Source organism: Rhineura floridana, chromosome 11 (genome assembly GCF_030035675.1).
Source record: "Rhineura floridana isolate rRhiFlo1 chromosome 11, rRhiFlo1.hap2, whole genome shotgun sequence".
Classification (NCBI taxonomy): Eukaryota; Metazoa; Chordata; class Lepidosauria; order Squamata; family Rhineuridae; genus Rhineura; species Rhineura floridana.
The window spans coordinates 14,823,551-14,841,995 of NC_084490.1; the positions used below are offsets into that span (position 1 = coordinate 14,823,551).

An 18,445-nucleotide genomic window follows, 5' to 3' on the forward strand; every position below is an offset into this window, starting at 1 on the left:
GCAAGGGTGAAGTAAGAGCTTTTCGGTTCCAGTCTCATTTCCCTAAGGGTGGGGGTCTGAGCCTGATGCATGTTCCCGGGACCCTGAGGGTCGGGCGGGCATGACATGGCTGGCAGCGGTGAGGATCGAAGCCATTCCTGCTCTTAAGTGAACACGCTGTGTGAGATAAGTGCATTGCAGCAAGTTGTAAATTTTAAAGAGACTTCTGATACAATTGTTTGTTACTTTGGGTAGTAAGGTTAGTGCAGAATGTCGCAAAAGATAAAAACCAGATCTCAAAAGAATGGAGCCGAGGATGTGCTCCTGGCAGACACTGTGTTGCCTAGTCAGCTTGTTCAGCTGGAAGAAGGCGCTGCTGCTCTGTCGTTTATACCTCAGCCTTCTGTGGATGAAAAGGAGTTCGTGTCTAAGCAAACTGAGGATAGCGAAGATGAGGAGGAATCAGATTTGGATGAGGAAGAGCTGCCTAGGAGCATGCAGCGCTACCTGGCTAAGCAAATGAAGCTGTTGTCCCTGCAGTTCAAGGCTATGGAGGAAGATCGCCGGAGTAGGGAAAGCTTTGCTCGTGAGATGCAACAACCGCGAGGAGGAAGACCAGACCTCCATAAAAAATCCTTTCCGACTTTTCGTGAGACAGATGACATTTTTACCTTCTTCCAAGTTTTTGCTCACTCTTGTAGGGATCAAGGTGTGCCTAAAAAGTACTGGATGAGTGCTTTACGCATTAATGCTGAAGGCGAGTTGAGAGAACTGTTGAACTCCTTGCCACTGGAGTATGCCGATGATTTTGACTACTTTTATGCTGTAGCCAAGTCTCACTTTGCGCTAACTTCAGAGGATTGTTTTCGGCATTTAGAAACAGACCAGAAGAAGTCTCGGGAAAGCTTCTCAGCCTTTGCTGCACGGATGGGCAGAAATGTGGAACGTTGGGCTGACACAGCCGAGGCTGTAACCCGAGAGGAGGTTTTAGATCTGTTTGCAAAAGAACTGTTTTACAGACGCCTCCCTCGAGATTTGATGGCTCTGGTCAGAGACCAGCAGCCCCGTTCTCTGACTGAAGCAGGCATGCTAGCCGATCGTATGTTTAAAAACAGAGCTGAAGAAAAGTATACTTTGTTTCGGAGACCGGAGTACGTTCCTGTGAAACCGCTGAGGCGAGAGACCGCAGGTATGCAGAAACCAGGGCAACCGGCGAAGGAAGAGAAAGGGGGGCCTGCTGGCTACTTCAAAGTACCTTCCGCCCGGCCCGAGGCTGCATTGCAAGAGAAGCCCCGTGGAGAAATAATCTGCTTTAAATGTGGGCAAATTGGTCATAAGGCTAATTCCTGTTCTAAAACCTTGTCTAAGCTCAATCCTGCTGGAAGGAAGAACCCAAAGGTTGCTCCAGTTGCACGCGTGAGAGACTTAACGTCCCCTGGAGCGGAACCTCCTGAACTTTCTTCATGGTCGTCAGCCGAGGAGAATGAAGGAGCAGAATCGGATTTTGTATTTTCTGCCCCAAATTCACAAGACCGTCCTGAGACCCCTCGTGGACCAGTTGTTAAAGCCCTGTCGGTGAGTGTTGTACAAAATATATCCGGGGGCCAAGAGGGAGAAGAAAAGGATGGTTTGCTGCAAGGGAGGGACTGTCCAGAACCTCTTTCATCGGAATGCAAGGAATGGGTTCAAACGCAGTTTTCAGAACCCATATATGTTAACTGTATTCAGGTCATGGGACGGGTAGATTCGGGCGCAGAGCTCTCCAGTGTCGCTGAACACTTGGTGAAACCAGAGCAATATGTCCCTGACTTACAAGTGACTGTCACGGCTTATGGACCCAGGGCTGTGCAAGCTCGTGTGGCCGAGCTAGTGCTTTCATACAAGAATTGGACTGGGCGCCATAGAGTTCTAGTTCATTCAACCAACAGTTTGTGGGACGTTTTGATAGGAACAGACCTGCTCTTCCTGCACCATAAAGAGACTGAACGTAGGGCGGAGAGGGATGCTCTTGCTAAGTCTCAAGTTTTGTTAGACACCTGGAAAGGTAGTGGGAGAGAAGCTAAGGCTTTAAAGGAACGGGCTGTGTGCTTGCCTAAGCCACAGAAAGAAAGTTCGCTTTTGCAGCCCAGGGGAGGGGGGCTGCTGGAATGTAAAGTGCCGCCTGTTGGCTCTCAAGGAACTAAGACCGTTCTAAAAAGGAAGGAAAGCCTTCAAGGTTGTAAAAGCAAAACAGAAGTTAACTCGGCTGGTTTATTACCAGCGGAGGAATCTGAGCCTCCTAATAGACATTTAATTATGGCCTGTACCAAGGCGTGTGAATTTGCAGAGGATTCTTTGGATTTGGTTACAGAGAGTCAACAAGCAGGGGGGATAACTGAAATTACCCTGCCCGAAGGTTTGACTCAGGAGCAACGAAGGCAATTAGTTCAAATCCTGATGGACTTTAAACCTATGTTTTCCAGTAAGCCTGGAAGAACTGACTTGGCTATTCATTCCATTAACACCGGGGATCATCCCCCTATGCAAGCTTCTCCGTACAGAGTTATAGGACGAAATGCAGAAGTGGTAGAGAGGGAAATCCAAGCTATGCTGGAAATGGGAGTTATTGAACCCTCTACTAGTCCCTGGTCCTCCCCTATTGTGCTAGTGGCTAAACGGGAAGCTAATGAAGTGCGTTTCTGTGTGGATTACAGGAAGCTGAACCAGATTTCCCAAGTGGATCCGTATCCTTTGCCTAGGATGGACCATTTAATAGAAAGACTGGGAGCAGCAAAATACATCACTACACTGGATTTAACTAAGGGATATTGGCAAGTGCCTCTAGATGGGGACGCTGCTGTGAAATCTGCTTTTGTCACGCATATGGGCTTGTTCCAGTTCAAGGTTCTCCCATTCGGACTTCGAAATGCCCCAGCCACGTTCATGAGGCTTATTAATTCTGTGATTAATGGCCTAGGTGAATTTTCTTGTGCGTATCTGGACGATCTGGCCATCTTTAGCCCTGACTGGAAGTCGCATTTGAACCATTTGAGAATTGTTTTACAGCGACTGCAGGCCGCTGGACTAACCATCAAAGCGCAGAAATGTCAATTTGGTCTGGGAGAAGTTGTGTATTTGGGACACAGGGTGGGGCAGGATTGTGTCAAACCCCTAGAGGCTAAGATCGAAGCTATTCAAAATTGGCCTGTCCCTAAGACCAAGAAACAGGTTCAATCTTTCTTGGGGTTAGCCGGCTATTACAGAAAATTTGCTCCACATTTTAGTAGTGTTGCTACCCCTTTAACTGAACTGTGCAAAAAGACTATGCCAATGCGTGTCATTTGGACTGATAAATGTCAAAGTGCTTTTGATGCTTTAAAGACGATGTTGATAAACTATCCTGTTTTGAAAGCTCCTGATTTTTCAAGCCCTTTTGTAGTTCAGACGGATGCCTCTAATTTTGGGCTTGGAGCTGCTTTGCTCCAGGAAGATGCTGCTGGAGAATTGCACCCTATTGCATACATTAGTAAGAAATTGCTTCCAAGAGAGCGCAATTTGGCTACCATTGAAAAGGAGTGTCTTGCTTTGGTTTGGGCTCTTGATAAGTTACGCCCGTACCTATGGGGACGTCATTTTCAATTGCAGACAGACCATTCTCCTTTGTGTTGGTTGAACAGGATGAAAAACTCCAACCAAAAATTGTTACGTTGGAGTCTGGCCCTCCAAGATTTTGATTTTACAATTCAGTTCATAAAGGGGCGTGATAATATAGTAGCTGATGCTCTATCTCGCCTATCTGTTCCAGTTGATTGATATTTGATTCATGCCTATTCCATTGACTGATTTCCCGGCTCTGATGACCTCTGGACCGTTTTTAGACCTTGTTTTACTCTTTTATGCTTTTAACATGTTTTATGGACTTTTTAAAGATTTTACGGCTTATGACCTTTTTTGAACTTGGACCAGTTTTGGATCACCCCATTTTTCATTCTATTTTTTTTTTATTATTTTTTTTTTTTGATAATAAAGTTTTCTTTTCTTTTTGGGTGTTTTAGGGGTCCCTTATTTCTTTTTTTTTTTTCTTTTTTTTTTCTCCTTTATTGTTTGTTATGTTGTAACTTTGAACTTAATTAGAAGGCATAAGACAAGAAGTAGCTCACTTGCTTAAAATGTATTAAAGTGTTTTTTCTTCTCTTTTTATATGCTGTATTGTAATGTTGATGGAATTTTTTTTTTTTTTTTTGATTGTTCCCTTATTCCTGGTTGCTGTGGCGATGACGCAGAACTATTCAGAGTTCTGACATCATCTTCCCAAAAAGGGGCGTGTCATGAACCTGTAATGGTCATGAGTTATTAGAAATCTGATGACAACACTTTGGTTCCAGTAAGGGACTCTGGGAGATGGTTATAGTCAGAAAGGACAGGCCTTGCCAATTTGCAAAGTTAAGTTTCATTTTCCCAGCTGGAGACGGTTAGAAGAAGCCTTAACAAGCTGCACCTGTTTATCTTTGTTGATTAGCCAGTGCCTGGCACCCAAGGTCATCCTTGGCCTATGCAGTTGGAAAACACCGTTGGGAGGGGGGCCTGAAGGCGCGAAAATGTGAGAAACATCGAGAAGAAAGTTACATCAGTCAATTCCTGATTGGTCAATTAATGTTGGACCGTTAGGATCTTTTTCCCTTAAGTATAGGGCTAGGGACCCACAGCCTTTGTTCTCTGTTCTCTGCCTATGCTGACTGGCACCAGAGTTCCAAACCTTTTCTGCCTTATGGTTCCTGGGGTTGCTTATGGGAAGGCAACCTATGTTTGGTTCCATTGCTTTATGTTGAACATCCATCTCTCTTAGGAGAGGTGCCACGCAACCAATTACCTCGTATGTAAGTAGTTAGGTGAGCTAGTTTATTATTTTCTTGTTGTGTGTATGAATTCTCTTGTAAGAACCTAAACCCCTGTTGGGTGAATGGTCTTAAAGGATTACTTGCTGCTATATGATATGTGCACTTATATATTTTAATAAAGCTACTTCTATTTAACCTGGTGTGTTCATTTGAGAGAGGGGGTGGTTCTAAATTCAGTGTTTTGACCCAACCTCAGTCACTCACTACCAAAGAGGGTTAAGAAGTTAAAAGCTTGGATTTTAAGTGTTAAACCAGAGGTGCCTGGCAAGGAGTGTAACTGTGACTCTTGCCTTTTAGGACCTTGGTTTTATATATCTTCTGGGCTCAGAGATCCCCTGGCTCTGAGTGGACCAGTATACAGGGGTGGTGGCAGCCTACCTTCTACCTTGCAGGGTTGTTGTGAGCGTACACAGCCTTGGCAAGGGTGAAGTAAGAGCTTTTCGGTTCCAGTCTCATTTCCCTAAGGGTGGGGGTCTGAGCCTGATGCATGTTCCCGGGACCCTGAGGGTCGGGCGGGCATGACAATAGGATTCTTCAGTTTAGGGCAAGTCCCCCTTTAAGTGATGGGTCTTGCTGATATGCTGTCATTCTCTGGGGGATTGTACATTTTAAAACTATGTAGAATATGTATGAAGATATGTTTTTATTTCCCCTCTCCTACCCCCAAGGATGATGGCACATCATCAAGACCTTTCAGAGGGGCATACCTTGTTGTTGACATGTGGGACTTCTCGTAAGTAGCTGTAATTAATTTTAAACAGCATTGAAGAAGGTAGGCCCGTACACAGGCCTCTAACTTATCCTGCCCGAACTCAAGGAACTCAGACTCTAGGTCTAACTAGGCACAACTTTGCTGCACCAAGACGTTGACTCAGCAACTACTCCACCCCACTCAGCTTAAGTAAGGCTGGGTGGGGACCCTACTTGCGTGTGCTAACTGTCACTGTTGGGAGCGCATGCAGCTGAAGACTCCACCTCAACTGTCTGTTGAATCTCCTGCCGCATTCGCCTCCTGGAGTGAGATGAAGGTGGAGCTTCCATCACCATCCCGTCTTCCCCCTCTGAGGGAGGAGGGATGCCTCCAAGCAATGAAAGTGCAGGAGAGGAGGAGCGTCAGGCTAGGAAACAACTGGCTGGTCAGGTTGTCTCTCCACAGGGCTATCCAGAGCTACTGGGGTTGAACTGTCAAAGTCCAGAGCTGGGGTGCCTTCTGAGTCCAACTTCCTGCTCGGCCCCTCACCAGCTCGACCATCCCACTCTAAGTCCTCCTCCTCTTCCACTTCATACTCATCAGTCCACGCCCCTCCAACAGGGCTCACAATACAACCCAAGTCAGGCCAACCCAGGGTACACCTGACCAGGATCTGGCCCCAAGGGGGCAGAGGGAGGAGATGCTGCATCTTGATCAGATCTAGTTCCTGAGAATCTGGTTCTTTTTAGATGCTTTTAAGATGTATTTGAATTGTTTTTAATTAGAACTAAACTTTTTTATTGTATTTTACTAATGTTTTGTTGTTGTTGTAAGCCACTCTCTGCAGTTGCAGTGGGATATAAATAATAAGTCTATTTAAAAAAGAAAGAAAGAAAGACTCCATAATGGAAATATTCCAAACCAGTTCATATTCCTTTCATACTACTGAGCTCAAAATTTACAATAGTCAACCCAGAGTGGCTGTAGCATCCTGAATTTAAAGCTCAACTCAGTTATGAGATTATTCAATTTTTGAAATCCTTTCTTCATCAATTAGAAGTTAGATAATGCCAGCTCATATAGCTCTCTGCTATAATGTGTAAACATATACAATGGGGTCATACATGTTTTGGTTTGAAAAGTAGGTCTAGATTATTCATATTTTATATGAACGAAAGAAAATATCTTCCAGCCATTTCATCATTCCTTGTTTGTTTACACTTCATCATTGGTCCGCCAAGGGTTTGACTGTGTTGTATGTGCCTATTTCATAAGAGTTATGAGGCTGAAAAAAACATGGCGATGAGAGAAGGAAGTAAGGGAAATAAAGCAGGGAGGAAAGGAATATGACAAAACATATTTGGGACTACTAAAGGATTCAGGGAAATGAATCAGGGATTGGTTGTTACTGTATAACTATGAAAAATGGAAATTCAATATTATAGACTTAAGGAAAAAGCAGTTGGTCTACACCAGCCTTTCCCAACTAGTGGGCCACCAGATGTTGTTGGACCACAACTCCCATCAGCCTCAGCCAGCATTGCCAATGGTCAGGAAAGATGGGAATTGTGGTCCAACAACATCTGGTGGCCCACTAGTTGGGAAAGGCTGGTCTACACCAAGAATGAGTGACAAGCCAGGAGACAACAATGGCAGGTGAACCAAGCCAGGTATCTGTCAATCAGGTGAGCCATATTCCCTTTGTAGTGTAGCTTGACTTCAAGCTGCACTAGAAAGGAACATCCAAAACATTCCAAGCTGGTGTGATCTGTCTTCAAGCCCTGCTGTTGGCAGGGATCAACTACACAGGCATTTCCAATTGGGAACTCCAGAGTGTAGCTGATCACACTGGAGCCTGAAGTCACTGCCAGTCAGTGGCCATTGGGAGCTCCTGAGTTGAACCATGCCCAGCAGGGCTCCCATTTGGCACCAAATTTAAAAGGTTCTGAATACAAGTACCACTTTCCAAGTAACAGTGAGGAATGCATTTCAAGGCTCCTGATTGTTCCTTTGTTTGTAACTACATATTTACTTGTGCCACAACTGATGTCATACCAGATATCAGGAATGGAGCTGGTGGGCAGGTCTTGTGGAAAATGGCCTCGAAGGCCAAATTAGAACCCCTTCCAGGACTAATTAGGCTTTTGGGCTTGAGGTTCCCCATTGCTGGTCTACACCCTAAATTCTTTCTTTCTGAGTTTCAACAGATCCTGCCCAAATCCACATGTGTTGAGAGTTGCTATCCTGGACACAGCAGGATTGTGAGACAGGGAGAACAAATTTGTTGTTATGATTGTTTTCGGTGCTCTGAAGGACTAATTTCAGACCTGACAGGTAAGTAGAAATGGAAGGGTTACATAGGGATGATGCTCCAGATGTCAGTAAATAAATGTTCTCAAAGGGCTGGTTTACGCATACATATTAATTGCATTATGACTTTGATGTGTGAATGGGCCATTGTAGTTATAAGACCTTAGAAAGAGCTTTCATATCATTTCAGAGGTAATACTTTTCTCACAGTCTGTTCACACGTTTAACTATTTGTACTCAACTGTTCAGTGATCAGGGGTATAGATTTTTTATCTGACAATCATATAAATGAAGTTATTAATTTTCATTCATGTTTCCTGTTTCTCATAAAACATCCAAAAAGTGATCTAACAATAATACATATTAAAAAAAAAATCTCAAATCCAATACAGATACCATATTGAATTTTTTTAAAATCACCACTTAAAGGGCTTGTTGGAAAAGGTCTTTGAGAGACCCCCAAAAGTGAATAGAGACAGTGCCTAATATAAAATGGGCAGGAGTTCCAAAGGGTAGGTGCTGCCACACTAAAGGCTCGATTCCTGCATCATATAGAACAGACCTCCAGATGAAATTGCATCTACAGAGCAGAGTGGCTGGTTGCATATATAAGGGATGAGACAATTTTTTAAGGATTCTGGTCCCAAGCTCTATAGAACTAGGCTAGTACCAGCACATTGAACTTAGCCCAGTAGCTAATTGGCAGCAAGTTCTTGCCTTGCCCTCTTTGGATGAGTCCTCAGAGGAGGAAGAGGAGGAAGACTGGAGGGCAGCAGCAGCAGACCCAGGAGGAGGAACAAGCAGAATCTCTGAGGATGCAGCTCCAGCTCTCCCTCAGCTGGAGAGGGTCCAGGACACAGCTGAAGCCCCTCAGTCAGATTCAAAGAGTGAACAGGAGGGGCCCCTCCCCCTTGCAGAGTGAAGACGCCAGTGAGTAATGCAACAACGCTGCCGGTCTGACCGTTTAAGACAGCAAGCTCTTGGGAGCCGGAGGGCTGATACTGCACCTGTCTTAGGGAGTGGGATTTAAAAGGCAGTTCCTGACTTCAGTGGGCTCCTGACTACAACATCAGTTGTGACCTCCATGCTAGACTCAGATTCCAGAACCCAGACCCTTGGACTGATCTCTTGGCTAACTGGACCTGGAATTCCCCTTTGACTTTACTTCTTAGACACTGACTCCGTACGTGTGCTTGGAAAGACTCCTCTGATCTTCCTTTGTCTCCTCCCCATTATCTTCCTGGCCTTGGCAGATTTACAACCCAGCCAGCCGCCAGCTAATGAGTTTACGGCCCAGCTTTCACCCTGTCGAAGCTGACAGTTCTTTCAGAAGTGGTGTAACATGATGGCAATAGTTGGCCCCAAGGAACAGTAAAGCAACTCCATTTTGCACTAGTTGCAGCTTCGAGGCCAGCCTCAGGGACAGCCTCACATGGAGCACACTGCTGTAATCCAGTTTCAGTTAGCAGCAGCTGGATGACAATGGTCAGGCTATCTCACTTCAGGAACAGCTGTGATTGTCTTATTAGTAAAAGGTGATAAAAAAACCCCTCCTAGCCACTGAGGTCACCTGAGCCTCTGGTGACAGAGATGCACCCAGGAACACCCCCACACTCAGAATTTGCTAACAGGGATCTTATACATCCTTTTTTCTTTCCCTTCCTTCCTTTAAGTACAATGTTTCACCAAATCACATAGACCGAAATAGTGCCCCTAGCAGCACACACCTTCTTTATGCAACCATCAGTGACAGAGCAAGAAGGGCAGAGGAGGGTTCAACACCTGTAACAGGAAGGCTTGTGAGAGGATTCATTCTTAGTAACCATAGTATTATATGGTCCCTGGGACACCGTTCCATGGGCCAGGGGGTTGCATTCCCAGAGAACCTTTGTTGAGAAAACATCCCTATTGATATTCCTATGCTTCTCAGAAGCTTCCCTGGTGCCATCTTTGTGGTCTTTTTGGTAATAGGTGAAGACCATTCACTAGGGTCTTTTATATAACTTTGCAGTCTGGACCACTTTTTTTAAAAAAAAATGTTTTTAACATTGGGGTCATTAAAATGTTTTTGTGATTGATTTTTATACATTTTCATTCCTTTTTAGTGTGGCAGGATTTTGTGCATCAACTGTTACATGTAGAAGAGGGATGATGAAAATTATTAATAATAATAGCTAACCTTTTGGGGCTTCTTTGCCCACTGGGGTGTTTATTCAACACCATTAGAATCATATCATTTCATGTTGCAGCTGTATGGTTTTTTCTTTGTATAATGATATGTTTTATAGTTTTTAAAATATTTTATAGTTCTTTGATGATAATAAATGATTAATTGATTGATCGTTATAAATTTTCTTTTCTTTTCTTTTTACCTGAGCAGGGTACAAATGTCACAAATACATAAAAATTCTAAGAGTAAGAGCTTTTAGAATAGCACCTTCTGGCTTACTGGACTGTAATTAAACTTTGGAAGGTCAGATCCTTCATGTGGCCTCATGTTGCTTCCCTTTCCCCCCCCCCAAAAAATAACAGAATTTCCTGATTATGAAATATTTTCTGCTCTGGAATGTTTAATTTAAATGTACCTTTATGGAATAATCTGGCAAAACATTAACAAAGAGTACTGTTAGTTCGTGAGACTGGGGGATGGGGGGGCATAAATCCTGCATTTTAAAAGATTCAATTGAAAATTGGGATTCTCTTTTCAACTTTGTATGATGGATGAATGTTGCAATGTATTAAATTAGTATTCAGTATTCAAGGGGAATATCGGTTGTTCCTAAATAGTAACACCAAATTAACAAAATCATCTAGTCTGATTATCATTCCTCTGTTTCACCCAGAGCTTGGAAGATTACTTTTAAGAAGTAATAAATTACAGTTACAGTTACATGGCCCAAAAAAGTAGTAATTACCGTTACAATTACAATTGCTCTGAAAGTAACTGATTACTTTACTTTTCCTCCAAAGTAATCACTACAATTACATTTCAGTTACTTTAAAAAAAAACACCTACAAGGTGCTGGCCTTGGCTGCTGCACATCTAAGTAGCCTAAAACAACATTAAAAATAAACAAACACATACAGAGGTAGTAGAGTAATTCTTTTAATTCATAAGATAGCAACGGTGGTGGGGAGGGATCCCCTGAGATGCAAAAAAGTTAAAATACTGCAAGTACAGCACAGTAGCCAGAGAGGGTGGTGGAGGCCACTTTGTGTGCCAAGTGCAAACACAGTATTCACACACACACACACACACAAACAAACACAAGTGTTGTCATCTTTCACCTCCATGGTTCTTTATCTCCATTCTGCTGCTGCCTCCTTCTCCTCCTTTATCCATGTTCTTGACCTCTGGATCCTTTTTCCCTCCACTCTATTCTTCACCACTACTATCTGTTTTTTAAAATAATTGTTTCTCCACTCCACCCCGTCTCACTCTCTGCCTCCTCCCTCGTCACCTCCTACCCATCCACAGAGCATGAGGAAAGAGCGACACTGCACAGAAGCCCAGTTTGAGGAACATGATTTTAATCCACAAATCAGAGGAGCAGAAGACTTCCCCTGCTCCCCCCAAGTAATGCCCAAAAGTAATTCTGGAAACGTTACAATTACTCCACAAAAGTAGTAAAATTACTCCTAGTTCTATTACAATCAAAATGTAAAGGAATTACCCACTCGTTACTCAAAAAAGTAATGAATTACAAGTAATTTGTTACTTGTAACTAGTTACTTCCAAGCTCTGGTTTCACCAGGAAGTAATAAACCATCATTATCATATCAGTTCCTCTGAAATGATATTCCATTCTGCCTCTTCATGTGACATGTTCAAAATCACATTTTATGCCAGCATATTCAACAATTGATTCCATCTAGGTTAAGAGGGTATGTACAGATTTTTAACTATTGATCACTTTCAGATGCAGATCGCTGCAAAAAGTGTCCTGAGGATCATCATCCAAACAAGAACCAAGACAGCTGCATCCCTAAACTCATGGTCTATCTATCATATGGAGACCCCTTGGGAATTATTCTAGCTTTGTTTGCTCTTTTTATTTCTCTGATTACTGTTGTGGTGATATGGATCTTCATTCAGCATCAGAATACTCCCATTGTCAAGGCCAACAACTGGAACATTACATGCACCCTCCTCACTTCCCTATTGCTTTGCTTTCTGTGCTCCTTCTTATTCATTGGACAGCCTGGGAAGGTGACCTGCCTTCTTCGGCAAACTGTGTTTGGAATAATCTTCTCCCTCTCAATTTCTTGTGTGTTGGCTAAAACCATCACTGTGGTTCTGGCCTTCATGACCACCAAGCCAGGAAATAGGATGAGGAAATGGGTAGGGAAGAGGTTGGCAGTGTCAGTTATCATCCTCTGTACTCTTATTCAAACTAGCATCTGTGTTATATGGTTGGCATCCTCTCCTCCCTTCCCAGAGTTTGACATGCACTCCAAGACTGGCCTAATCATTGTGCAATGCAATGAAGGATCAGGCCTCATGTTTTATACCATCCTGGGCTACATGGGGCTTTTGGCCATCATCAGCCTCATGGTGGCTTTCTTTGCTAGGAAATTGCCTGATACCTTTAATGAAGCAAAACTCATAACTTTCAGCATGTTGATTTTCTGTAGTGTTTGGTTATCCTTTCTCCCAACCTACCTGAGCACCAAGGGGAAATATATGGTGGCTGTTGAAGTTTTTTCGATCTTGGCCTCTAGTGCTGGATTGCTGGGTTGCATCTTCCTCCCCAAATTCTACATTATTGTACTGAAGCCTGAGATGAACACCAGAGATCAGCTTGTAAGGAAAAAGAATTGTCGTATCTGAGAGACTTCCTAGTTTCTTCTTGTGACTACTTTCCTCCCTCCCTCCCTATGTTCCCAAGTTACAGGTAGCTAGTGTGGTGCCCCCTAGATGTCACTGAAGCCCAACGCCTCTAACGCATCCCTCTTAAATGCATGTCCAGTTGACAGGAATAGTGATAGTCACAAACCAACTAATATCTAGAAAGCAACACATTGGCTACCCCTGATTTAAAACCACAGATAGTGTTGTGTTTACTTCTAGGTTTGTGAGGTACTTAGCAAGATATAATATTCCAGCCAGTTTGGCTTTCTAGTTTCTTCCATTAGCCAGCAGTTTGGGTTATATGCAACTAAATTCAGAGTAGACCCACTGGCATTAGTTGTGTGTATTGTCTTCAGTGGGTCTACTCTGAGTAGCACTAGTATCGGATATAACTCTTTGTAGATAATTACTTTTTGAGCAGTTATTTCATAAAGCAGCTCACAACATCTATAAGAGTACAAATAATAAGAAAAAACCTTTAAAAAGTAACAATTTCATAATAATACTAAAATAATATTAAAACCAAGAAAGCAAGGGAAAAATCAACCTTAAAAGTCAGGCAGCCCCCAGTGTTACAGACATCCCCAGTATACATCCCCAGTTCGTATTAGCCATTAAGATGTGTAATATGAACCTACCCAGACCCATAGATCTTCTTCTGAGTCCCTTCTCCAGGTCCCTCCTCTGACGGAGGCTCAGAGGGTGCTGAGAAGAATGAGGGCCTTTCTCAGTTGTGGCTCCACATCTGTGAAATTTGCTTCCCAGTCAGGTCCAGCTGGAGCCCTCAATGACATCTTTTCTGCACCAGGTAAAGACTTTATTCCAGGCATTTGATAGACTGAGATGATGTTTGTTATTAGTATGCTACCTTTGGTATCAGTCAGCTAACAAATATTTTATTGTTGTTGTTGTTGATATAACCAAAAGTGTTTCTGAAAGGTCTAATTAATGGACATAAGGGATGGAGCATTTTTGTTTTCAGAAACATGTAATTTTTAATAGTTGCAGAGCCACTGCTGAGAAGGCCCATTATGGGTGCTCATCAACCTGATTTATTTCACTGGTAGGTACCTAACCATACTATCTGATATGCAGAGCTTGGAAAAGTTACTTTTTTGAACTACAACACCCATCAGCCCCAGCCAGCATGGCAACTGGATTGGGCTGATGGGAGTTGTAGTTCAAAAAAGTAACTTTTCCAAGCTCTGCTGATATGGATCTTAAAGTGATGAAAGGAAGAATTGGAGCCACCATGCTTCCCAAGCCCAAATTAAATAGTTGATCCAGAGCTGATTGGCCAATACAAGAGGTGGGGTGCCTGGCAACCAAGAGGTCTTTTGTATCTTTAAAAGTTGTGCAGGGGGAGGGAGAATTCCATCTTGTGGTTTTTCCCATTACAGTGTTGCAAGAACACCTGCACTTGGCTGACTTTCTCTTCTCCTAAAGATACAGGACCAGTCTCAGGAATTGAACCTGGCAACCCTGTTCCAGAGAGTTTCTAAATGAAGAAATATATGACTATGAGTGTGGGAAATGAAGGCTAGACTGGTCTATAGCTTTTTTGGGGGGTAGGGGTTCAGAAAGAATATCAGGAGGGCAGTACATATTCTGCCCTATGTGAATAGTGCCCATGCCCAGGAACTTTTCTCTGCCAGAGGCAGTGGCTGTGGCAACATATTACTGTGAATCCCAGGTGTTTAACCACTCCCATAGCCAAACCACTATATCATACGGCCTCTGTACTGTGATGTTACAATTAAAAGTTGGCAAGCACTGAGGTCTAGTGGTTTAACTAGTGGATGAATTAAACACATGACATGTAGCTCACAGGAATACATTGCCACAGTCATTACCTCTCCACATGACCTGCCTCACTAGGTCACTGCAATATTAAATACTGGACGATAAACACCACTGTCTTCGTGGCATATCTCCAGTATAGGATGTGTGTTTCAGTGTGGGAGGGTGTATTTGTGAAGAGGGGTTTCAGTGTTGGGCAGTGTGGGTGGGACATTGTATGGGGTTACAGTGTGAGTTGGGGTGTGAGGGGCTGCAATGTAGTGGGTGCATGCATAGCTGTGACATGTGTGGTCCCCTCTTATTTTCTCAGGTTTCTAGATGTGCTCATGTGCCCTAAACAATTAACCAGTTTAACCACACACTAACACTGAAGGGATAAACATTGAAAGCCTCAGAAGATGGCACCCATTACAGACATTGCACTCCCTGCAATATTTTAGTGTCCATTTTGCTGTCACTCATGCTCAACAATATTATGATGGAACTTGTTTTCTATAGACTTTAATAGGGCAGGAAAACCTTAATTACTTTTGAACTATTTATTACAACATCAGCAAACTAAAGAAAATGTGCACTCTGCAACAAGCGTCAATAAAGTACATTCTTAGTTTTCTCTCAAAGTAGAAAGAAACATTGTATTTTTGTGGGGAAAAGGAAGTCACCATGTTTAATGCAGGTTAAATTGCTGCATCTGTGGAAATTATTATTAGATTGGTTTGAAATTTCTCATCAAGTGTATTGTATATGCCATGTCTCGAATCATTAGCCCCAAGAAATGCTCTAGAATTTGTAAGTTCTAGAATTTTTAGGCATATAATGATTGAATCTTGTTTTTCTTATTCATCCTAACTATAGGAGCATGCCCTGAATTCTGGCACTAAATTGGCTATGAAGGAGCTAAACAAGTTTCCCTTAACATTACTCAAAGCTGACATTTATGGAAAACATAATTGTCTACCCTGTCATTATTGTAATCATTGTCCTCATGTAATTGTAATGGAATGCCACTACTACCGGAAAGACAATGGCACAGGTGAATCTCCTTCAGGTGATGGTGGGATTATCCTCTCATTTCACAACAACCTTTTGCAAACAGCACTTTCGAAAGGCTCTGCCAAACAAATGTTTGAAAATTCAGATAGGAATAAGTGAAACAACCAAGTTTGTTAAACCCTGCCAGGGTTTACTGGGTGGTTTTGGAGCTACTCCTGTTCAGTTTATTGGTCACTATGAAGATGCCCAGTTTTGGGAGAAATTTGATAGTAGCCAGATAGGCATCATCAATGCTCCTCCTTTTGCTGTTACAGCTGCCCCAGGTTGTCAGCATGAATGCAGATGACAGAAGCAGTCAGCAGTCAGGCATTCAAAATGACTTTGGCTTTCCAGAGAATATTAAAATTGGTGGATTTCTCACTTTTTAAATTCATGATTTTAATGCAATCCCATATAATACAATTCCAGACCTGAAAATTAGGGTTCAGTAAGTAAATATTTTGTAACATAAAATAACTCCATAAAGTTGAATTAAAATTCCAGCCAAACAGCTTAGGGTGAATATGGGGGCAGTGGGGGCATCATTAGTCTTCCTTTTTGATACTACTGTGCATGGAAGCACAATTTGAGGAAATCGGAGTCACAAGAGGACCAGCTTGTGATGAGATGAGAGTTCTCCTTTGATTGGTGAGCTCAAACCCATTTATAAAATACTTCCTCCAGAAAGGATGATGTCTGCATGATTTATTTGCTCATATTTCCTCCTACTTTGCTTCCAAATATAACTGGCTTTTCAGTTAAGTTATGGTAAGACTGGAGGCTTTATACCAAGTCAGGCCATTGGACCATCTGCCTCAATAGTGTCTGGAAGCAGCTCTCCAAGGTTTCCATCAGGGAACATTCCTAACCGTACCTGGCAATGTCAGGAATTGAACCTCACCTCCTGCATGTGAATGCAAGTCCCGGGGCAGTTTTAAAATACATCATTAAAAACAACTTAAAATCACTTGTTTGATTTTAGTGATTTTGTTTGTCACCAAAAAAAAAAAAAAAGTTCACAAGCTTAAGCCTGGAGAAAAGGCCCAGATGATGGAAACTTCCTCATTTTTTTTAAAAAAAAAAGAGTGGGGAGAGGAGAAGAATGATAGCTTAGGAAGATAGCTAGGCCATAACTCATCTGCTTGACATGGTCCTTGAGGGATCTTCTTTGCAGGGAGAATCAGCCAGGCGACACTCCACCTGCATTCTGAAGCAGCCCAGTCCAGTCTCTGGTTTACTATCCCATGTAATATAAGAGGCACGAATTAGAGAGATAAAAATGGATAACCAGGCCTTTTGTGGTGGCAGAAAGTGTGGGACAGTACATGTAAGAAAAATACTTTATGCCTTTATTCATTCCCTTGTTGGTGAATTCAATAAACAGATGCGTAGAGAGATAGTACTGCATCAGTTTCACAGCAACATAGTTAATGAATCATAGTCATCAAAGAGCACTTGGCTTAGAAAATGAAACAGCCGTGGAAAATGACATATGACAAAGAAACCTTATGAGATGACAGTAATATTAAAGGCTTTAAGATATATCAGGTACTCCACACCTGATACTTCAATAATAGCTTCCAATGATCAATAAGATCACTGTGTGCACATTAAACCAATCAATATGCAACAGTACTAAGTCTACATTGACATATCATTGCAGCCTATTGCCAAATTACTACCACCAAGCGCTTATCTTTCTGTTTGCAATAAGTGAGATCAACAAGAATGCCAAGCTCTTACCCAAGAGCACACTGTCTTACATCTTCACTCAAAATGCTTCCAGTGAAATGGGAACCTGTTCTGGGACTGTGGATGTCCTTTTCTTAAGACGTTCCCCCCCTCAACTACATCTGTGACAAGTCATTCAAGCTAATGGCCATCATTGGTGGGCTGGCCACTCATAATTCCAAGCAGATGCCCCACATCTTAAATATCTACAAGATGCCATAGGTGTGACTACACGGGTGCAAGCTGGAAGGGAATTAAGGGGACCAGACCCAAATGTTTAGGAACCCATGTCCCTCCTCTGCCCTTAGCTCTGCACAGATCTTGTTCAATTGATGGGTGAACTACACTTTATGGGGAAATGTGTGCTTTGTGATGGGGTGGATTTACCCCCCCCCTTATTAGAGGAAAATGTTTCTAGAGCATGCAATTAAATTAGGATTAATTGGAGTGGTAAACACCCAAGGGAACTTTTGGATGGAGGGAATTTCTCCAACTATCTTCTGTTGCTGACAGGTTTGCTAGGATCTTTGGCCTTGTGTTCTTGTTACCTGGGGTGTATTTCCTGCTAAATGCTGATCAGCATGGTTGGGGTGTGCAAAACATGTTCACTAAACCCCACTGCCTCCCTATATGGAAATATAGAATGATTTGACTTCCATCACACACTTTAAGGTTATGGTGCTCTGCTGGGGTGGTTTTGCCCAAAATGGTAGGCAGGAGGTCTCCCTTATAACAAATTACTGTTTCAAGAATCTCTATTCTGGGTGTGTGAGAAATAGTCAAATGTTTGAAAGAAGTCAGGTTCTTGATGCTGCTCTCACTTATTCAATATTGGGAACCCCTGCCGCTGCAGGATGGAAATTGGTACTTGAAATATGCCCTGTATGAAAGTGTGTGTGAGCACACACACTCACTAACACATTTAATTCTTTCATTGCTTCCTACTTCTCCACTCCAAATAATTCTTTTGCATAGTTCATAGCGCATGAAGCCATGTTCAAGTTCTTACAGGAGTGGAAAAACTGCTTAGAGCAAGAAATTTGGAGACGAATGTTAACATGGGCACAAAAAGGATGGAACACATTTTTCTCCACCAATTCTCAGATCAAATTTATGTGGCTTTGTGTTTTTTTATCTACCACATTCCTAGCCCTTTAGTAATACTTTCCAGAT

General features: G+C 42.6%; 1 protein-coding gene across 1 annotated transcript; it reads left to right on the plus strand.

The window, feature by feature from the left end:
* The first annotated feature begins 1,414 nt into the window (after positions 1-1,414).
* LOC133367464 (vomeronasal type-2 receptor 26-like) lies at positions 1,415-12,688 on the plus strand. The gene is made up of 4 exons (XM_061591567.1): positions 1,415-1,554; positions 2,673-3,246; positions 7,755-7,881; positions 11,778-12,688. Exons 1-4 carry the CDS (start codon positions 1,463-1,465, stop codon positions 12,686-12,688), a joined length of 1,704 nt encoding a protein of 567 aa, XP_061447551.1. The 5' UTR covers positions 1,415-1,462.
* The last annotated feature ends 5,757 nt before the right edge of the window (positions 12,689-18,445 follow it).

Coding starts and splice junctions, on each gene's coding strand:
- LOC133367464 (XM_061591567.1), top strand. CDS start 1,463: ATGAAGGAGCAGAATCGGATTTTGTATTTTCTGCCCCAAATTCACAAG. Junction 1,555..2,672: donor CAGTTGTTAAAGCCCTGTCG/GTGAGTGTTGTA, acceptor TGTGGATTACAG/GAAGCTGAACCAGATTTCCC. Junction 3,247..7,754: donor TTGCTCCACATTTTAGTAGT/GTTGCTACCCCT, acceptor GAGTTTCAACAG/ATCCTGCCCAAATCCACATG.